The sequence below is a fragment of the Crocodylus siamensis genome, chromosome 1 (genome assembly GCF_052110815.1).
Source record: "Crocodylus siamensis isolate JL-2025a chromosome 1, ASM5211081v1, whole genome shotgun sequence".
Taxonomy (NCBI): Eukaryota; Metazoa; Chordata; order Crocodylia; family Crocodylidae; genus Crocodylus; species Crocodylus siamensis.
This window is the reverse complement of record NC_143395.1, coordinates 154,228,586-154,243,640: the sequence shown is the minus strand read 5'-3', so window position 1 is coordinate 154,243,640 and position 15,055 is coordinate 154,228,586. Positions and strand designations below refer to the sequence as shown.

The window sequence follows — 15,055 nt, the reverse complement described above, 5'->3', positions numbered from 1 at the left end:
CCTGTCACAGCTGTCACCCTGTGTCTCATTCCCTCACCCCGCTGGGCCTGCTGGGGCACTCAGTTTATTCTGAAGTGGTCCACAGCACTGGGGCACCCTGACAGGCTTGTCCTAGCACCAGGTTATCAGGGCAGCAGAGTGCCCTCCCCACACCCTGCTCTCCAGCCAGAAGGGAGAGACAGGCCTTAGCCTGACCTCTCTGTGCAGGGGAAAAGCAGGAATGGTGCCCAGAGAGAGAACACAGAGGCACTTGCAGAGATGGTCTGGCATGTTAGTAGAGGCCAAGCTCATGCCATGCAGCCCCTCTGCCCGGCATGCAGCTCCAGGGATGTTACCTCTTCCACAGGCTGGTGAGACGACTTTCTCTTTCGCCTTAAACTACCCAAAGTGTTTCCTAAAAGCCCCTGGCAACGCTTCCAAAAGGTATTACAGCCTGAGGGTTTAGTGCTAGAGAGCTGAGGGTGGGGAGAGAAAGACACAAATACAGAATTGAGGGAGAAGTGAGGATGGTCTGCTACGGTGAGGAGGATGAGGAGCAGGAGGGAGGAGAAGCAGGTGCTGTGGTGGGATAGGCCAATGCCTGGCACAGGGAAGCCAAGAGAGCTTGTATTGCTTCTGACACCTGAAGAGGCAGGGATGCGGGCAGCACTGGGGATCCTTCAGCCAGAAAATCCACTTGCCTCTGGAGCACTCTCTAGCAACTGTAGCGAATTTCCTGAACTCTCTTCAACTGAGGCACAAGTTCACCTGGGAATACCTGGGGTTTGTCATGCCCCTCCAAGCGCACCTGGGAGTTTGCAAGCTGACATAACTACAGACCTGAGCACAGCTGCTGCAGGCCAAGCTCCACATTAAGGCACAGCATCAACCCTTCCAGCAGCTCCGTTGGAAAAAGGCTGTCTCACTGGTGCGCAAAGCCCCCTTGCGCATCACTGCCAATGGCACCACACAAGCCATGTGCTTGAAGCTCCCTCTCTGGCCTGCAGAAACTACCGCCCAGCCAGCATCACCCACCTTGTGCAGGGCCTCTTCCCCCTGCTCTGCTCCAGCCTGCGCCAGCTGTAGCCTCTTATCTCCTTTCTTGCCAATGCTCAGGATCAAGCTGACTGTCCCTCCCACGCTGCTGGGGCCTCGCGGTGGCACCACCACCACTGGGGTCTTGGAGGGGTCGACCAGGGTCTCCTTGGGGATTCCTATCTCCGGTGGTGTGGAGTCACCAGGACCTTCCCAGCTCAGCTCCCGTCTGGGAACGGGCAGTACTGAAGGAGGCACCACTTCTTTCTCCTGCCTCTGGGGCTGTGCCTTGAGATCCTGTGGGGGAGTGAGGGGCTCCAGGAAGGAGCATGATGAAGGCTGAGGTCCTTTTGAAGCATTAGGGCCCAGCAACCTCTTAGCATCAGGCAGAACTGATGGGGCATGTCGGTCCTGAGAAGCAACAGCAGACAGGGAAGATGTGGGGTTGTGGAGATGTCTGCCCCCCCATGGAGCCTCCCTCTTCCCACCATCACTCCTGCCTAGAACCCCATCCTGCCTTCTCCTGCTCTCCCTCACAGCTCTCTGCTACAGCTTGCACTGGGGATTGCTGAGGTCTCCTGCTCTACACCAGAGAGCTCTGAGTACCAAGGGAAGCTACACTCGGGGATCCCCAAGTGCTTCGCAGGCAGTAACAAGTTCAACCTTGTGGCTCTCTGCCTGTACCCAGCCTGGTGGGTCAGGATCAATATCCTGGAGTCACTAGAAGTAAAACTGAGGCACGGAGAAGGGTGGGGTCTTGCTCACACAGCAAGTGAGGGGCAGAGCCAGGGCTACAACCCAAGGATCCCAACTTCTGCTCTGCGGGTTCAGCTCACCCTTCCTGTACGAGAGGAAAGCACCAGTCCTCTTGCTGTATGTGGCATGCACTGACCAGGCAATTTCCTCCTTGGCAGTGCAGCAAATTTTTGCTGCCTTCAGATGCACACCCCCCCCTCCACACACTGGGCTGAGCCAGCAGAGTCCCAGGTGATCCCTGCTCTCAACCCTACACACTCACTTGGCTGCCAGGAAATGCACTCTGGGTGGAGTCCAGTGGACTGTCCTGGCCCTTCCCATCATCACTTTTACTCCCAGGGTCCAGCTGATGCTTCTGGGCTCGCCAGCGTACCAGCACCCACCCCAGCATGCTCTGCAGCTCCTCCATGCGCTCCTGGATCTAAGGGGGGAGACAGACAGACACCAGCAGCTCCTGTGAGAATGTGAACTTCTATCAGGGACTAGGAGGAAGCTGCTTTCCAGAGAAGCTTCCTCTTCACCCATCCCTGGGACCAGGCCAGTGTTGGCAGCTGAGCCTCAGGGCTCAGTGGTCATTGCTAGAGAGCCCTGACGGAGCCTAGAGCAAAACTAGCTTTGCCACCTTCCTCTGAGACCTGGGAGCCAGACAGCAGTGCAGTCTGACTGCACTGAACCAGGGCTGGGCAGGATGAGCTGGCTCCTTTTGGGCAGGGTCTCAGTGGCCCCCACCAAGGAGGAGTGGGCTCCTCCTGTCCTGCACCAGCCCAAGGGAGCTCAGTGGGAAGCCAGTGAAGGGTCCCCTGCCCCACCCTGAGGAGGGGACTTTACCCTGCTTACTGTCTCACTCAGGTCATGCTCCTCAGAGACCAGCTTCTGGCCTGCTGCTGCCAGCTTCTCAAACTCCATGAACTTGTCCTCAATCTTCCTCTCCAGCTCTTCACACTGAGCCTCCAGGAGGCCATGGGTGCTCAGGTTTTCTGAGAAGATCTGAGCCCGCGTGTCCTCAGTCCAGGAGCTGCGGATGCAGAAGCAGGGTATTAGGACCTGCCAAAGTATATGCAGGTCTCTCTTCCCTTCTTTCCAATCTGCTCCCTCTTCTAAGGGGGCCACAGGCCAAAAACTCCTCGGGTCAGGCCCCACCTCCCAGCCGAGAGGCAAACTCCTTGTTGGGTCAAACTGGCCAGGAAAATGTCCTATGCTGCATGGCCTCTGCTCCCTGGATTTGACCACCAAGGAATGCCAGAGGAAACCACCCCTGTCAGTCTCAGCAAGGAGTTGCCTCCCCTGCCAGAGACAAGACTAGAGATACCAACTTGCAGGGCACTGCTGGGGGATCTGATACATTTCTAAACCTTCACGTTTCCTTACAGGAACTACCCCGGAGTCATCGGAAATGCAACTGAGGCACAGGGAGGGGACATGCTCAGGTCACCAAGCAAGGGAGTGGCCTTTATCAAAACTGGCCTCTGCTTATTATCATCTTGAATGTGGCTGCCATGTCCTTATGGCCTTTGCAGTGGCTATCTAGCTCCCCCTAGGATAAGTTGGTCTTATCACTAGTAAAGCCAGGGTGTCTTGGAGGAAGGCTGCCACTACCAGGTTCTCTAGTTTCAAAACAGGAAACAATGAAGGGGAAGAGAAGAGAACAAGAGTGGCAGGGGGTTGATGGAAAAAGGAGGGACAGTATGGTAGGTGAGGTGAGCATGGCAGGGAGGAAACTTGGAGGGGCATGAATGCAGGGGGATAGGAAACTGGGCGGTGCAGAGAGATGGCCAGGAGAAGGAACGTGTGACAGGGTAGAGTACCCCTGGTAACAGCCAAGGGGATGTGGGTGTGGGTATGTACTGATTATGCTCCGTTTGAAGACATGTCGAAAATAAAATGACTCTAATGCTGATAAGTGTCATGACTGTTTAGAGAGGCTCATGATATTGGGGGTCTGGTTGGTTCCCTGTCATATATGGGGCCAAGCGCACAGTGATAGGGCCGGCTGCAGCCGGCAGTCCCTGCACAGATCCTTCGATTCACACTGTCCTGACCCTGGGCACCTCTTGCTTTGTGCCAGGCGACCACTATGTCTTTAGGCCCTTGGGTTTCCCCAAGGACCTGCTTCAGTACAACCAAGTGGTTGTCAATTCTGCAATCAGCACTGGCCCCCATGGCTGAGCCCAGGAGGGCCGCACCCTCCCTGCCCCTTGGCCTTGCAGGCAGGGCTAGCGGCTCCTTGCACAGGTGCCCACAATGCCTTGCTGGAGGTCACTGCCACTCACATCATAGCCAAGTAATCCCTGAAGAACTGCCGTAGCTGACCAGCCTGCTCCATGCGGGCCTTGTTTTCCAGCACCAGCACCAGCAGACCCTCCCCAGCCTTCAGCGTCTCCTGCACTTCTGGGACCAGGTCATGCCTCTGAGTGGTGCAGAGCTTTTCCAAGCGAGAGGCTGCCCTCTGCAGCTCTTCCAGGTGCCCCTTCAGTGCCTCTGACATCTCACGCTGGGGACACAAAAGGGCTTAGGATGCTGAGAAGTGTCACCACTCTTCAGAGACCCATAGGAGGGTCCCTGCCCCTCTGGCTGGGGAGAAAGGGGGACCCTAGCAAACCTACTTAATCTGCTCAAGATGCTTCCTGCCCCTCCCTCTTAGAGCAAAAGACCAGGGTTTTCAGTCCCATAACAGGGCTTGGCACTATTTCTCACTGCTGGGCTGGCTTGCATTGGGAACCAGGGTCCAGAGGGGGCAGGCTGTGGGGTGTAACAGAGCTGTACTCTGTGGACTAGAGTTGTAGGGGGACAAGGAAAGGGGCTGCAAGGAGTGCCCTGTGGGGCTGGAGGGGATCTGAGCTTCCCCACAGACAGTCTGCTCCCCCCGCATGAGTCAGATCCTTCCATCAGGATGCAGAGTGGAAAGATGTGCGAGGTGTTGGCAGCCAGGCACTGGCATGGGGAGCTGACGCAATCCCTTCCTTTCTCACCTCCTGGCCACAGGAGGAGAAGACAGCTTAGGGCTATGCTCAGCTGGAAAATTCCAGATGAACCTGCCATGAAAGGCCCGGGCTAAGGATACTTGGGGCTGAGGGCCAGAACCTCCTTGGAGCACTGACAGTCAGGCTGGGATGCTTCTGGTCTGGCCACCCTCTGGATAAACTCTGTGCCCTGTACCCTCCCACCCCTCTCATGTTGGGCAGATAGGCACTTCAGGATCTGTGGGAAGCCAGTGGAGAGTGCTAGTGAGTTCACTAAAACCACGGCAAAACAGTGCAGCCATGTGGAGGGCAATGCACCCACGGACTCACCTCCATGTCCTGTTGCCGGCTCAGCAAACCCTGCAGCCCCTGCAGATCCCACTCACTCTTCACTGTGGCAAAGCCCCGCTCTGCCTGGGCAATGTCGTGTGCCAGGGCCTCTGCTCTGCACCGGACAGCCTGCATATGCAGGGAGACCTCTGCCAGCTGGGGGGAGGAGAAGAAGCTGATGGACCTCAGCATGGGACTCCCAGGCTGTAGCTGCCCACACAAATGCTCTCCTCTCCTCCCCCTACCAGCTCTGCTTGATGCCCTGGACCCAGCATAGGCTCATGGCTCCCTGCCATAGCTGAGTAAGAGCAACTGGCTGCTTGTTAGCCATTGGGCTGACAGCCACTGCCCAGCACCAGCACAGGCTGTCTCAGAGTCCCGGCTTAAGCTCTAAGCATCAAATCATGCTCCCCTCCTGTCAGGAACAGACCTAAGAGTCCTGGCTCCCAGCTCCCTGTTGTAACTGATCGGCAGACCCTCATGCAGACACTGGACAGAGAAGATTTCCAATGTCACTCTTCCCTCTTAGGAAGCTGGCTGCACTCTCCATGGCTGCTAGGTGGTAGGCACTATCTCCTCCTTCACCTGAACAATGCTCTCCACATCTCCTCCAAGGCTAGCCCCATACCAGGTGCTCCAGGCTCTCCGTCTCTGCCGCTGCCTCCATGACCCGCTCCCGTTCCTTCACTGCATCATTCAGCATCTCCACTGCCTCCTGCAGCTCCCCCAGGGGGCTGCTCATGCCCTCTCTGTTCAGCTGCTGCCCAGCCTGCACCAGCAGGAGGTGCAAGGGCTCCTTGGGGTCCAGTTGGTGGGTCACTGGCTAAAGCAAACATACAGAACTGATGTTGGGGCTTGGGAGAGGGACTGCAACAAGCAGGGGCCAGGCCCTAGAGGGATCCTCATAGAGCCTCCTTGACAGGGGCATGTGCATGGGGTCCCCCATGCAGTCAGTGATGGGCTGGGGTAGTCAGGATCAGGGAGATCAGGGCACACCATGCCTCACAAGGGACCAGCCACAGAGAGCTGCTGGGGGGAGGGCCAGCACATGAGAGAGCCCCGTTGCCCTATCAGAGATAGACACACCCACGACCCACCTGCTCCATCCCCTGCTCACCTGCACACAGCTTTTCTGGCTCAGCACCTCTTCCTGCTGCACATTCTGCAGGAACTCGGATAGCAGCAGGGAGTCGCGCAGGTCTGATGCCCGCCTCCTTAGGGCTGCTCGCACACACCTCAGCCTGGCGCAGCAAACATGTCCGTGGGGTAGGGGCGCAGGGGACACACAGGGCAGCTCCCCAGGGATGCTACCTGCTGAGGAGATGGGCTCCCTGCCCATCTCCTCCTGCAGGGCCTGGAGCTAGAGGCCTCACAGCAGGAGCTGGTTCTCCATGCTGCCTGTCCACATTGTTCCTCCTTCACCTAGCTCCCGGGAAGCGGGGATGTATCTGGCATGTACTTCTCCTTTCTTTGTCCCCACTACTTCCTCCCTGGGTGGGAATCCCTTCCCCTGACCCTGCCAATACCCCAAGCCCGCTGAAAGGGATCTCTTCCTGTGCCGATCCCATCCCTTGTCCAGATGCCACTCTCCCACCCCCAGTGCTGCCTCACTCACTTTTCCTCCACAGTCTCCACCTTCCTTTGAATCCTCCCAGCAGCCTCCTGCCCCGTGGAGGGCTTCCTGCCCATCTCTTCCCGCAGGGCCTGGAGCCTGATGCCCCACAGCAGGAGCTGGTTCTCCAGGCTGCCGATGTCCTGCAGGTCCCTGCGGAGCTCCTCTGGGTTCTTCATAACAGCCGGCTCTGAGAGTGAGCCCACCACGCCCTGCAGCCAGTGCTCAGCCCGGTCTAGCTCCCCCACCAGCTGCAAAGCCTGTGGGAAAGGAGTGGAAAGTGAGACAGGTAGCTATACACCACCAGACTGTGCCTGGTAAGCCAGCTGCCTCTCCTTGCAGGGCCAGAAAGAAAGCCCTAGTAGGTGCTCAGAGAATGCTAGGGGCTCAGGGAAAACTGCTGGGGTGTGAACCATACCTGGACTACCCCAGCATGACATATCATCCTCCCAGTTTCACAGAGTTCCTGACTGGGCCTCGCACCCACAGCCACCCACCTAGAGGTCTCTCAAACCTAGCAAAGTGTTCCCACCACTCAAGGTGGGCGAGTGGGCACCAATTTAGAGGTCCCCAGGGAGACTATGCTGGTGTCCCTTGAGTCTCTAGGGCCTGTATCTCTCTCTAGTATCTCTGCTCAGCACATCGCACTGGCTAGTTATGCCTCTCTGTTCCAAGGCCTCTGCAGTACTGGCTACAGCTGCGTGAGGCAGAGGATTCCAAGTTGGTTCCAGGGCACCTGTCCCTGGTGGCATGTATGGCATCCAGCTGGCTGTTGCATCCTTAGAGATTATAATGCTCCCCCACCGCAAGACTCCCCAGGGAGACTTTACTACTGAGGGGCCCTGGCTGAGGCTGGGGACCAACCTTTCCAGCACATCCCAGGTATGGGCCACCCAGATGTATGCAAAGCTGCTTTGCCACTTGGCAATGTTGGGCCTGTCCCTGAGGCCTGGGTGCTCCCTTTTTGGCCCTGCTCACACTGTCTCTGTGTGCCTGGGACTCTGGCAGGGCCAAACGGCGCCACACACCTTATCAATCTCCCTTAGCACTGCGCCATTCTCCTGGTGCTTCCTCTGCAGCTCCTCCCACAGCCCCGCCAGCTCCCGAAGGACACCTTCCACTTCGGGGCTTCCCCTGGGGCAGGCATGCAACAGCTTCTGTCCTTCCTGTGGCAGGGATGGACACATGCTGTCAGGTCCTGCCCAGGTGGGTACCGCCTTCATCAGGTGTCTGATGACGAGGCAAGTGCCAAGGACAGGGAAAGTGCCCTTCACAACCCCACCTGAGCCTGGGGGCAACACGGACCTGGATCTCCCTGCTCCCTCCTGTCCTACCCCAAAGGACAGTGAAGCTAGTTATAAGAAATGCCATACCCCCCAGTGCTTGGTCTGTCCCCTCTAGGGGGCCCCAGCTGCATGGAATACAAGCAAAACAGAGCCATGTAGTCCCCTCTGTGTCCCCAGGCACCCCCAAGGACATCCCCAGAAGTGTAATACCTGGGGGTGCACCACAAGTCCCAAACAGTTCCCCCCACTTTGGGCCCCTGATCCTCCAGGCCCTCCAGCAGTGGCTCACCTGGCAGACAGCCTCCAAGCCAGTGCTATTGCCCAAGATTTCCTGGTGGCTCTGTAGTGCCTCTAGGTTCTCAGCATCCTCCACTTGGTTCTGCTGGATGCCAGGGCCTGCACCCTCCTTCAGCCAGGATATAGCCTGTTCGGCACCAGGAGGGAGGGGAGAGGTGGCACATTAATGCCAGGGTCATGGGGGGAGGGACTCAGGAGCTGTGTTGGGCAGTAGAGGAAGATACTTGGGGAGAGCATGCAACAGAAAGACCTAGGGGACCCTGGGCCATGCTGTGGGTTGTTAGGGGATATTACCATATTAGCCGCCTGGCAGTAGTCCTGCAGCTGGCTCTCCTGCTGAGGCGCACCCCAGCCAGCATCCGAGTGTCCTGGGAGCTTCCTCCTGTGGGAGAGGTGGAGAGTCATGTCCAATCACTCTCTGTCATGAGGACCCCCCAGGTTCCTCCCATGGGGTTCACAGGGAAAGGGGGACAGTTGCTGTGCTAGGTGGACTCTGAAGGTTGCAGCATGAAGGCAGGTGTCTGCATCAAAGGGCCAGGCCCACCCTGCCAGCAAGGCCTCTTCTGGGGACTCTATTATGGGCTTAGGGATGGAGTTCTTGCAGCTAAGGAATAGGTCTAGAGTCCCTTCTCCCTTCTTAGTGATATCCAGCCTAGAGCTCTCCCCTCTACCCTCCAAGTTCTGCTCTTCTTGAGAGTGGTTTCCGCAAGTCAGTACCTCTTGCTGCTGTGGCACCCCTGGGCAAGATGCCCTCCAGGTAAGCCTGGACTGCCTTCCTCGCCTCTTACATGCTCTGTCACACTCCCTGAAACATCCTTCTGCACCTAGGGCACAAAAAGAGCCTGTTAGGGTCTTGTTCCTCCATCACACAGCTTCAGGGTTGAATATGACATGGACTTCTACCAGCAGGCCTGGCTCCTAACCCCTGCCACCCTATAAACAGGATGCCCCTATGAGCAGACCCAGCCTGGCTACAGGTTCCCAAGTAAAGTAGGTGGGATAGGGGCTATGGTGCTGCCTCCCAGAACTGCATGTACCAGGGCAATGCTGCAGAGGGATGCCAGTGACAGCCTTGAGATACACACACACACACACACACACACAAGAACACATGCCAGCTTGGCCTAGACCAAAACGCGGGAGTAGGAAAGGGCAGGGGTGTGCCAGGTGGCTGCAGAGAGGTATGGAGTCACACGCACATCACTGAAGGCCTTGTGGCATCATAAACAAGTTATAGAGTTTGCATGGTCACGTGCTAGTCACGCAGGGGCTGCAGAGGAGGTCACACTAGCTTCACAAGGGTGAACATGTGGCAGTCACAAAGCTGTTACTTCCAGTGCAGGGCACAGATAATCAAGCACCTTCCCATGTTGCTTTGCCAAATAATTATGTCACGTGGCACAGGTGTGGCTGTTCCTGTCATGGGAAGGGGAATAGGGGTCTGAGCCTAGCTTTTGTTCTTACCTCATTTCCTGGGACTCTCTTTTCCTTGTCTCCAGCTTCACTTCTGGCAACTCCCTCACTGCTGCCTCCTGTCTGCTCAGGACTCAGGGCTTCCCTTGGAGAACTGCTTGTCAGGGACCGCACAGGTGACTTCTCATTCCTAGGAGAAGGGAGCACAGAGGGAGATGGAAAAGGGATGTCAGGGTAGGCAAGAAGGGCACTTGCATGGCAAGAGGAAAAGGAGTGGAGAAGGGAGACCTGAGCTGTGCGGACCTCCAGAACTCCTCTGGGGTGGACATAGGACCAAAGGCAGGCTCACAAGAGATAAGTGGTGTGTAGCCCCTGACAAGGGAACCCAGAAAGTGAAGGTACCTTGGGGCCAGCTTTAAAAAAAAAGGAGTCACCCACAAACTCTGCCAGTGAATCCCAGTTGCCTTGTGTAAATGCTCCAGAGGGAGCTACAGAAAAATCTCACCATTGTTTACTGTACCTGTGCTGTTCAGACAAATTTAGAAGACACCTCTCACTCTGGCATGTCACAGGCCCTTCTGCCTGCCCCATGTCTCCACTCCCTGCTACTCTCAGATCCAGCCTGCACCCCCATAACAGTAGGGTGAGATCCCTCCCTCCCATTATACACATGGCAAAACTGCGGCATAGAGTAGGATGGGGATGTATTTTTCAGATCAAACATGGACGCAACTGAAGTACTGAGAGTAGAATTTGAGCCCTGACTTTCTCTTGCTTGGATACGGGAGTATTAAATGCAAATTGATTGCAGGGCCACATCCCCTGCTTTGTATGTGCTTGTGGACCACACCAAGGCTCTGACCATGGTGGCAGGGCTTCTGGTTGCAATGCTACTGGGGTGAGGGCTACTGCCACAGAAAGAAGCCCAGGGCTGGGCCTCTGACCATGGTTGCAAGGCTTCTGCCTGTGGTGCTGCTGGGGCCCTGCCCTGGCTCTAGCTCCTGCTGTGGGAAGGAGCCCCACCACTGCAGCTCGAGTGAGGGCAAAAGTCCATGTACTGGATGACCCTACTCTGTGGGCTGGATCCGGCCCCTCTGCTTTAACATGTAAGCCTTTCTGTTCACCTGATCTTGGGGTGGGAATGAATATCAAGTGACCCCCCCATGGGCCCAATCAGAGAATCACAAGGCTGGAAGACACCTTAAATAGTCATCTAGTCCTGCACAGCTGCAGGAGAAGCTATTTCTGCACTGTCCCAGATAGAAGTCTACTCAGCTTTTTCTCAGAAACCCTTAGTGAAGGTTCTCAGACTCATCCCTGAGAGGCTCTGCCATACCTTAGCACCTGCTGGAGCCGGGCCCAGCTCTCCTTGACATCTCGGTGTTTGTGAGTGATGCGGGCTACCAGGCTGGGATGGAGACTGATGAGCTGAGACACAGTCACATCCAACATCTGGAGGAGAGAGATGTGAGGAGTGAGCTAATGGAGCTGGCTGTAGATGGGCCTCCTGAGGCCACAGCTGAGCTCAGAGGCTGTTTGGGCAGTGCAGGCTATGCTAAGTCCTCTGGGAGAAGGTGATAAGCAGGACAGAGAGGCCCTTGTTCACTTCTCACAAGCCTTCCCACTGATCCTTCCTCTTCATGCATCAGCCCCTGCCCAACATCCAGCATCCTCTGAGACTCTAGACATCCGAGGGCAGCCCAAGATGCAGCCACCTCAGCTAGAGAGGTTTCAGAACATGACACACAGTAATCCCTCCATGCTGACAGCTCAGGCAGACATGGTTTTGACTGCAGCCCATGCCACCCAGCCCATACCATCTCAGTGACCAAGTCAGATGCCAGAGGGAGAGGTCCCTTTAAGGCACATGCCTCACTTCTCCAGCAAGGTGTTCCCTGTGGCTTTGGGGCAGCACGATGCTCAGCACTTACCATCACCTGGCTGGCGATGTCCCTCACATCTTGGTCCCGGCTGGGATCAGCCTCTCCCTGCTTCCCCACTCCGTAGAGACTCCTCCACTGCAAGATGAAGCAGCAGTCATGGTCCCCTCAGAAGTGTGTGGTGGGAATAGGGCCCAAACCTCTGGAGCATCACTAGAGCATCTGAATATCTCTCCATGAAAGATCCTAGCCCACAGCACCGCCTAGGCTGGGGGAGCCTTTATCTAACAAGAGCTACTTCCTCCCATCCAACTCCCAGTGGGGCAGGGGTTATCAACTCTTGAGGCAGTGGCAGCAATACAACTCATGGGCTGATGCCCCAAAAGCAGGCTGAGTGAGAAGCAGCTCTGTCAGGTGACTCAGGACTAGAACAGGGGGTCAGTGGGATGTCACCTTTCTCCAGGCCTCAGCAGAAGTGCTCAGGAACACCCACATTTCTCAAGAGGCCAAGCAGACCCACAGGGGAGAAGCTCCACATCCGGCCCCACATTCATTCCTAACTTCTCCTCACAGTGGGCTCCACTCCCCTCCAAGGGGCTGAGGAATGGGGTGCAGGACACATCCTGGCTCCAAGTTTCTAATTTCAGCTCCCACCCAAAGGGAGGGAATGTGGTCAGTGGGAAAGCCCACATCACTGACTGGACAGGTCAGGGTGGGGAAGATCCAAGCCCCTTTTCTGGGGCATCCTCCACACTGCATTACAGGTGCCCATTGCCCCTGCTTAACCCTGCTGAGATCCTGAGCTTTGCCCACTGAACTCATGGCCAGAGAGGAGTGGAAATGGTTCAACAACACTACTCCGACAGCTGACTGTGGGTTTCCCTGAAGAGCCAAGTCTGGAGCACTCACCCTGGCTTCCTGGGGCATGGATATCCCTTGTGCAACAACCCTAATCCCCTTGCTGCCCAGGTGCCAGGGCTGAGAGCAGAGCAGAGATTTTTCCAAGTCACTCTTGCAACAGCTCTCCCAATATAGTCCCAACACCAAGGGGAGCCAGGGTCCAATCTTGGTCTAAGCACTGGGTACCTTGGCATTGATGGCTTCAAGGAGCATGTCTGCTTGCTGGAGGAAGGCAGCTGCCTCCAGGGCCAGCTGCAGAGTCTCATGATGCTCCTTCAGGGTCCCCTGGAGCCGCAGCCACCTGGAAGGAGAGAGCATGAGGGGCTAGAGGAGATAGTGTGGCCCAGCACAGCTTCCACACGCATTCCCATGGGAATCTGGTGAGAAGCTGGAGATGGGAGCCAGGAGCCTTACAGTCACAACACACAGACCCAGCCCTCCTCATGCTAAGCCTTCCTAGCTCTGGGCAGTAGTGACTCATCCCTGCCCCATGACCCTGGCTCACATTTTGTTGAGGTGCTTGCGCCGGGCAGAAATGCTCCTACTTTCACTCCTGCCCTGCTTCTCCAGTCTCTGGGCCAAGGTGTTCATCTCCTCATGCAGGCCATGGAACCGCTGCTCCTCCTGGGCCAAGACGGAGGGAAACAGAAGTAGCACAAGCAGCCAGTGCCCATGGAAGAGCTCAGCCCCTGCACCAGTACTCATTGCTGAGGTATGGACAGCAGCCACTGGGTCCAAGGCTCCCAGCACCATGGGCTCTGCCCCCAACTGGAGTGGCTTTGAGGAGTGAACTTGGGTCCATGAAAGCTTCTGCTCTCTCTCTCTATATATATATATTATTTAGATAATATATAAAGGTGCATTTTTACCCTGCTTTTTGAACACCTACCCTTTGCTTGTAGTACCAGGGAGCACCGTGTCCATCAGCAGATATATGGAGAGGCCTCCCCAGAAGAGAGCATGGTGTTAGTGAGCTGCCTGCAGCTCAGCCCCATAACAGATTCCATATGTGTGGTTATGCCACCAGGCCTCCCCAGTGACCCTGAATGAGACCCTCTGCAGTGGGGAGCTGAGATAGGGCCTGAGCCAGGAAATCCAAGGTGAGGAAATGCATCATTCCCTGGGAGCTGGGGGCTCAACTATAGTGGAGAAGGCCAGGGGCCTGTGGGAGCAGAACCCTGGGGACTGAGCCACTCTTACCTGCTTTAAGTCGAGGATGCGGCGGGTGAGCTGGATCTTGTCCAGGCTCTGCTGCAGGAGGGCAGCCAGCATGGGCTTCTCTTCCTGGGACAGATGGGGGCTAGTTACAACACGGAGACGGCAGAGGAGGTAGGGAGACCTCCAGAGGAACTGTCCCCTCCTGAACCCAACAGCAAACGGGGAGGGAAAGCTGACAAACATAGGGGGTTCAATTCCCTGCTCACCAGGTGACCTCTGGCAACCCCTATCCTTGCAGCCCTGCACTTCCCATATGATGGCTCTTGCTCCAGAGCCTTAGCAGAATGGTGTGGTGCAGAAATGCCCCTTCAGGGGGAAGGTCCCTAGGAAACTGTGGAGGGCTGGGGCACAGGAAAAGCCCGAGCGAGGACCCATCTAGTGCAACCGTGGCCATACCTTCTGCCTGATCCAGGCCTCCAGCTGCTCAGCTTTCCTGTTGAACTCCTGGAGGCTCCTCAGCCCGCCCAGGGCTTTGCTCTGATTTGAGGCTGTCTGCTTTAGCAGCTGCCACTGTTCCCTCAGGGCCAGCAGCTGCCTCCTGACAGTCTCCACACTGGGGCTGGGCCAGCTCATGAGCTGCTCACCCATCTGGGGAAAGAAGGGGAGGGAAGAGTCTCAGAATCACCAGGCCTGCTTTGGAGCACTGGCAGTGCACACAGGCAGCTGAGGGATGCAGCGGTGGGCTCTGGGACACTGAGGGGGTAGGGGAGAGGACAGGACACATTGATCAGGCCAGTAATACATCAGGATGCTGGGTGGACCCCTGGGGGCTGAGTGGGTCCTGAAGCCCCACCCCCATACCTGGTTGAGTTTGATCAGTGTGTTCTCAAAATCCTTCATGTCCCTTTGCAGGGTCTGGGCCACCCGCTCCCAGTCCTGGATTTCACAGCCGTCCTTCAGGTCCCGCAGCTTCCCTCGCACCCAGCTCTCTGCCTGCCAAACAGGGAGGAAGTCTCAGCTCCCAAGGCCATGGCCCCCTCACCTGGGAAAACAGGCCTGACACCACCCCCTTCACAAGCTGGGGTAGCAGCAGGGCAAATGGGCTAGCAGGGTAAATCCACGGATTAGGGGTTGGATACTGGACTAGAGGGGCCTGCTGCCATGACAGGGTGCAGTGAAGCAGTGTTGGTGCCAGAAAGATGGGACCCACCCTGGGCAGGATGTCCTACATCTCCCTGGTTTCAGAACAAACTAATAAGATACTCCAGCCCTTGGGGAGGAGGAGGAGGAAGTGGTAAAACTGGGAATATCTGTGTAGGTCCCCAGGCTGCTGTCTCGGAGGAGCAACCCGCCACAGCTTCCTGCAGGCCACCAAGAGAGGACACGGCCTCCCTGAGAAGGGCAGGCCTAGCCAGGAGTCTCTGCCCCCCATGTGATGCATTTGTTTTC

General features: G+C 56.7%; 1 protein-coding gene across 10 annotated transcripts in view; it reads right to left on the bottom strand.

The window, feature by feature from the left end:
- LOC149873513 (uncharacterized) overlaps positions 1 to 15,055 on the bottom strand; it is a 37,514-nt gene that overhangs the window by 13,240 nt on the left and 9,219 nt on the right. For 2 of the 10 annotated variants that reach the window (XM_090046291.1, XM_090046294.1), the window contains exons 3-23: positions 14,468 to 14,599; positions 14,063 to 14,254; positions 13,649 to 13,732; positions 12,954 to 13,072; positions 12,635 to 12,749; positions 11,600 to 11,686; positions 11,005 to 11,120; positions 9,720 to 9,858; positions 8,973 to 9,079; positions 8,550 to 8,637; positions 8,248 to 8,382; positions 7,701 to 7,838; positions 6,676 to 6,932; positions 6,178 to 6,301; positions 5,689 to 5,883; positions 5,061 to 5,216; positions 4,041 to 4,261; positions 2,599 to 2,785; positions 2,033 to 2,191; positions 1,015 to 1,425; positions 336 to 455 (exon numbers count right to left, since the gene is read on the bottom strand). In XM_090046291.1, coding sequence (XP_089902417.1) covers positions 336 to 455; positions 1,015 to 1,425; positions 2,033 to 2,191; positions 2,599 to 2,785; positions 4,041 to 4,261; positions 5,061 to 5,216; positions 5,689 to 5,883; positions 6,178 to 6,301; positions 6,676 to 6,932; positions 7,701 to 7,838; positions 8,248 to 8,382; positions 8,550 to 8,637; positions 8,973 to 9,079; positions 9,720 to 9,858; positions 11,005 to 11,120; positions 11,600 to 11,686; positions 12,635 to 12,749; positions 12,954 to 13,072; positions 13,649 to 13,732; positions 14,063 to 14,254; positions 14,468 to 14,599 — 3,282 coding nt within the window. The remainder of the gene's footprint in view (positions 1 to 335; positions 456 to 1,014; positions 1,426 to 2,032; positions 2,192 to 2,598; positions 2,786 to 4,040; positions 4,262 to 5,060; positions 5,217 to 5,688; positions 5,884 to 6,177; positions 6,302 to 6,675; positions 6,933 to 7,700; positions 7,839 to 8,247; positions 8,383 to 8,549; positions 8,638 to 8,972; positions 9,080 to 9,719; positions 9,859 to 11,004; positions 11,121 to 11,599; positions 11,687 to 12,634; positions 12,750 to 12,953; positions 13,073 to 13,648; positions 13,733 to 14,062; positions 14,255 to 14,467; positions 14,600 to 15,055) is intronic. The other 8 variants (XM_090046309.1, XM_090046330.1, XM_090046302.1 and 5 more) reach the window with 7 other exon arrangements.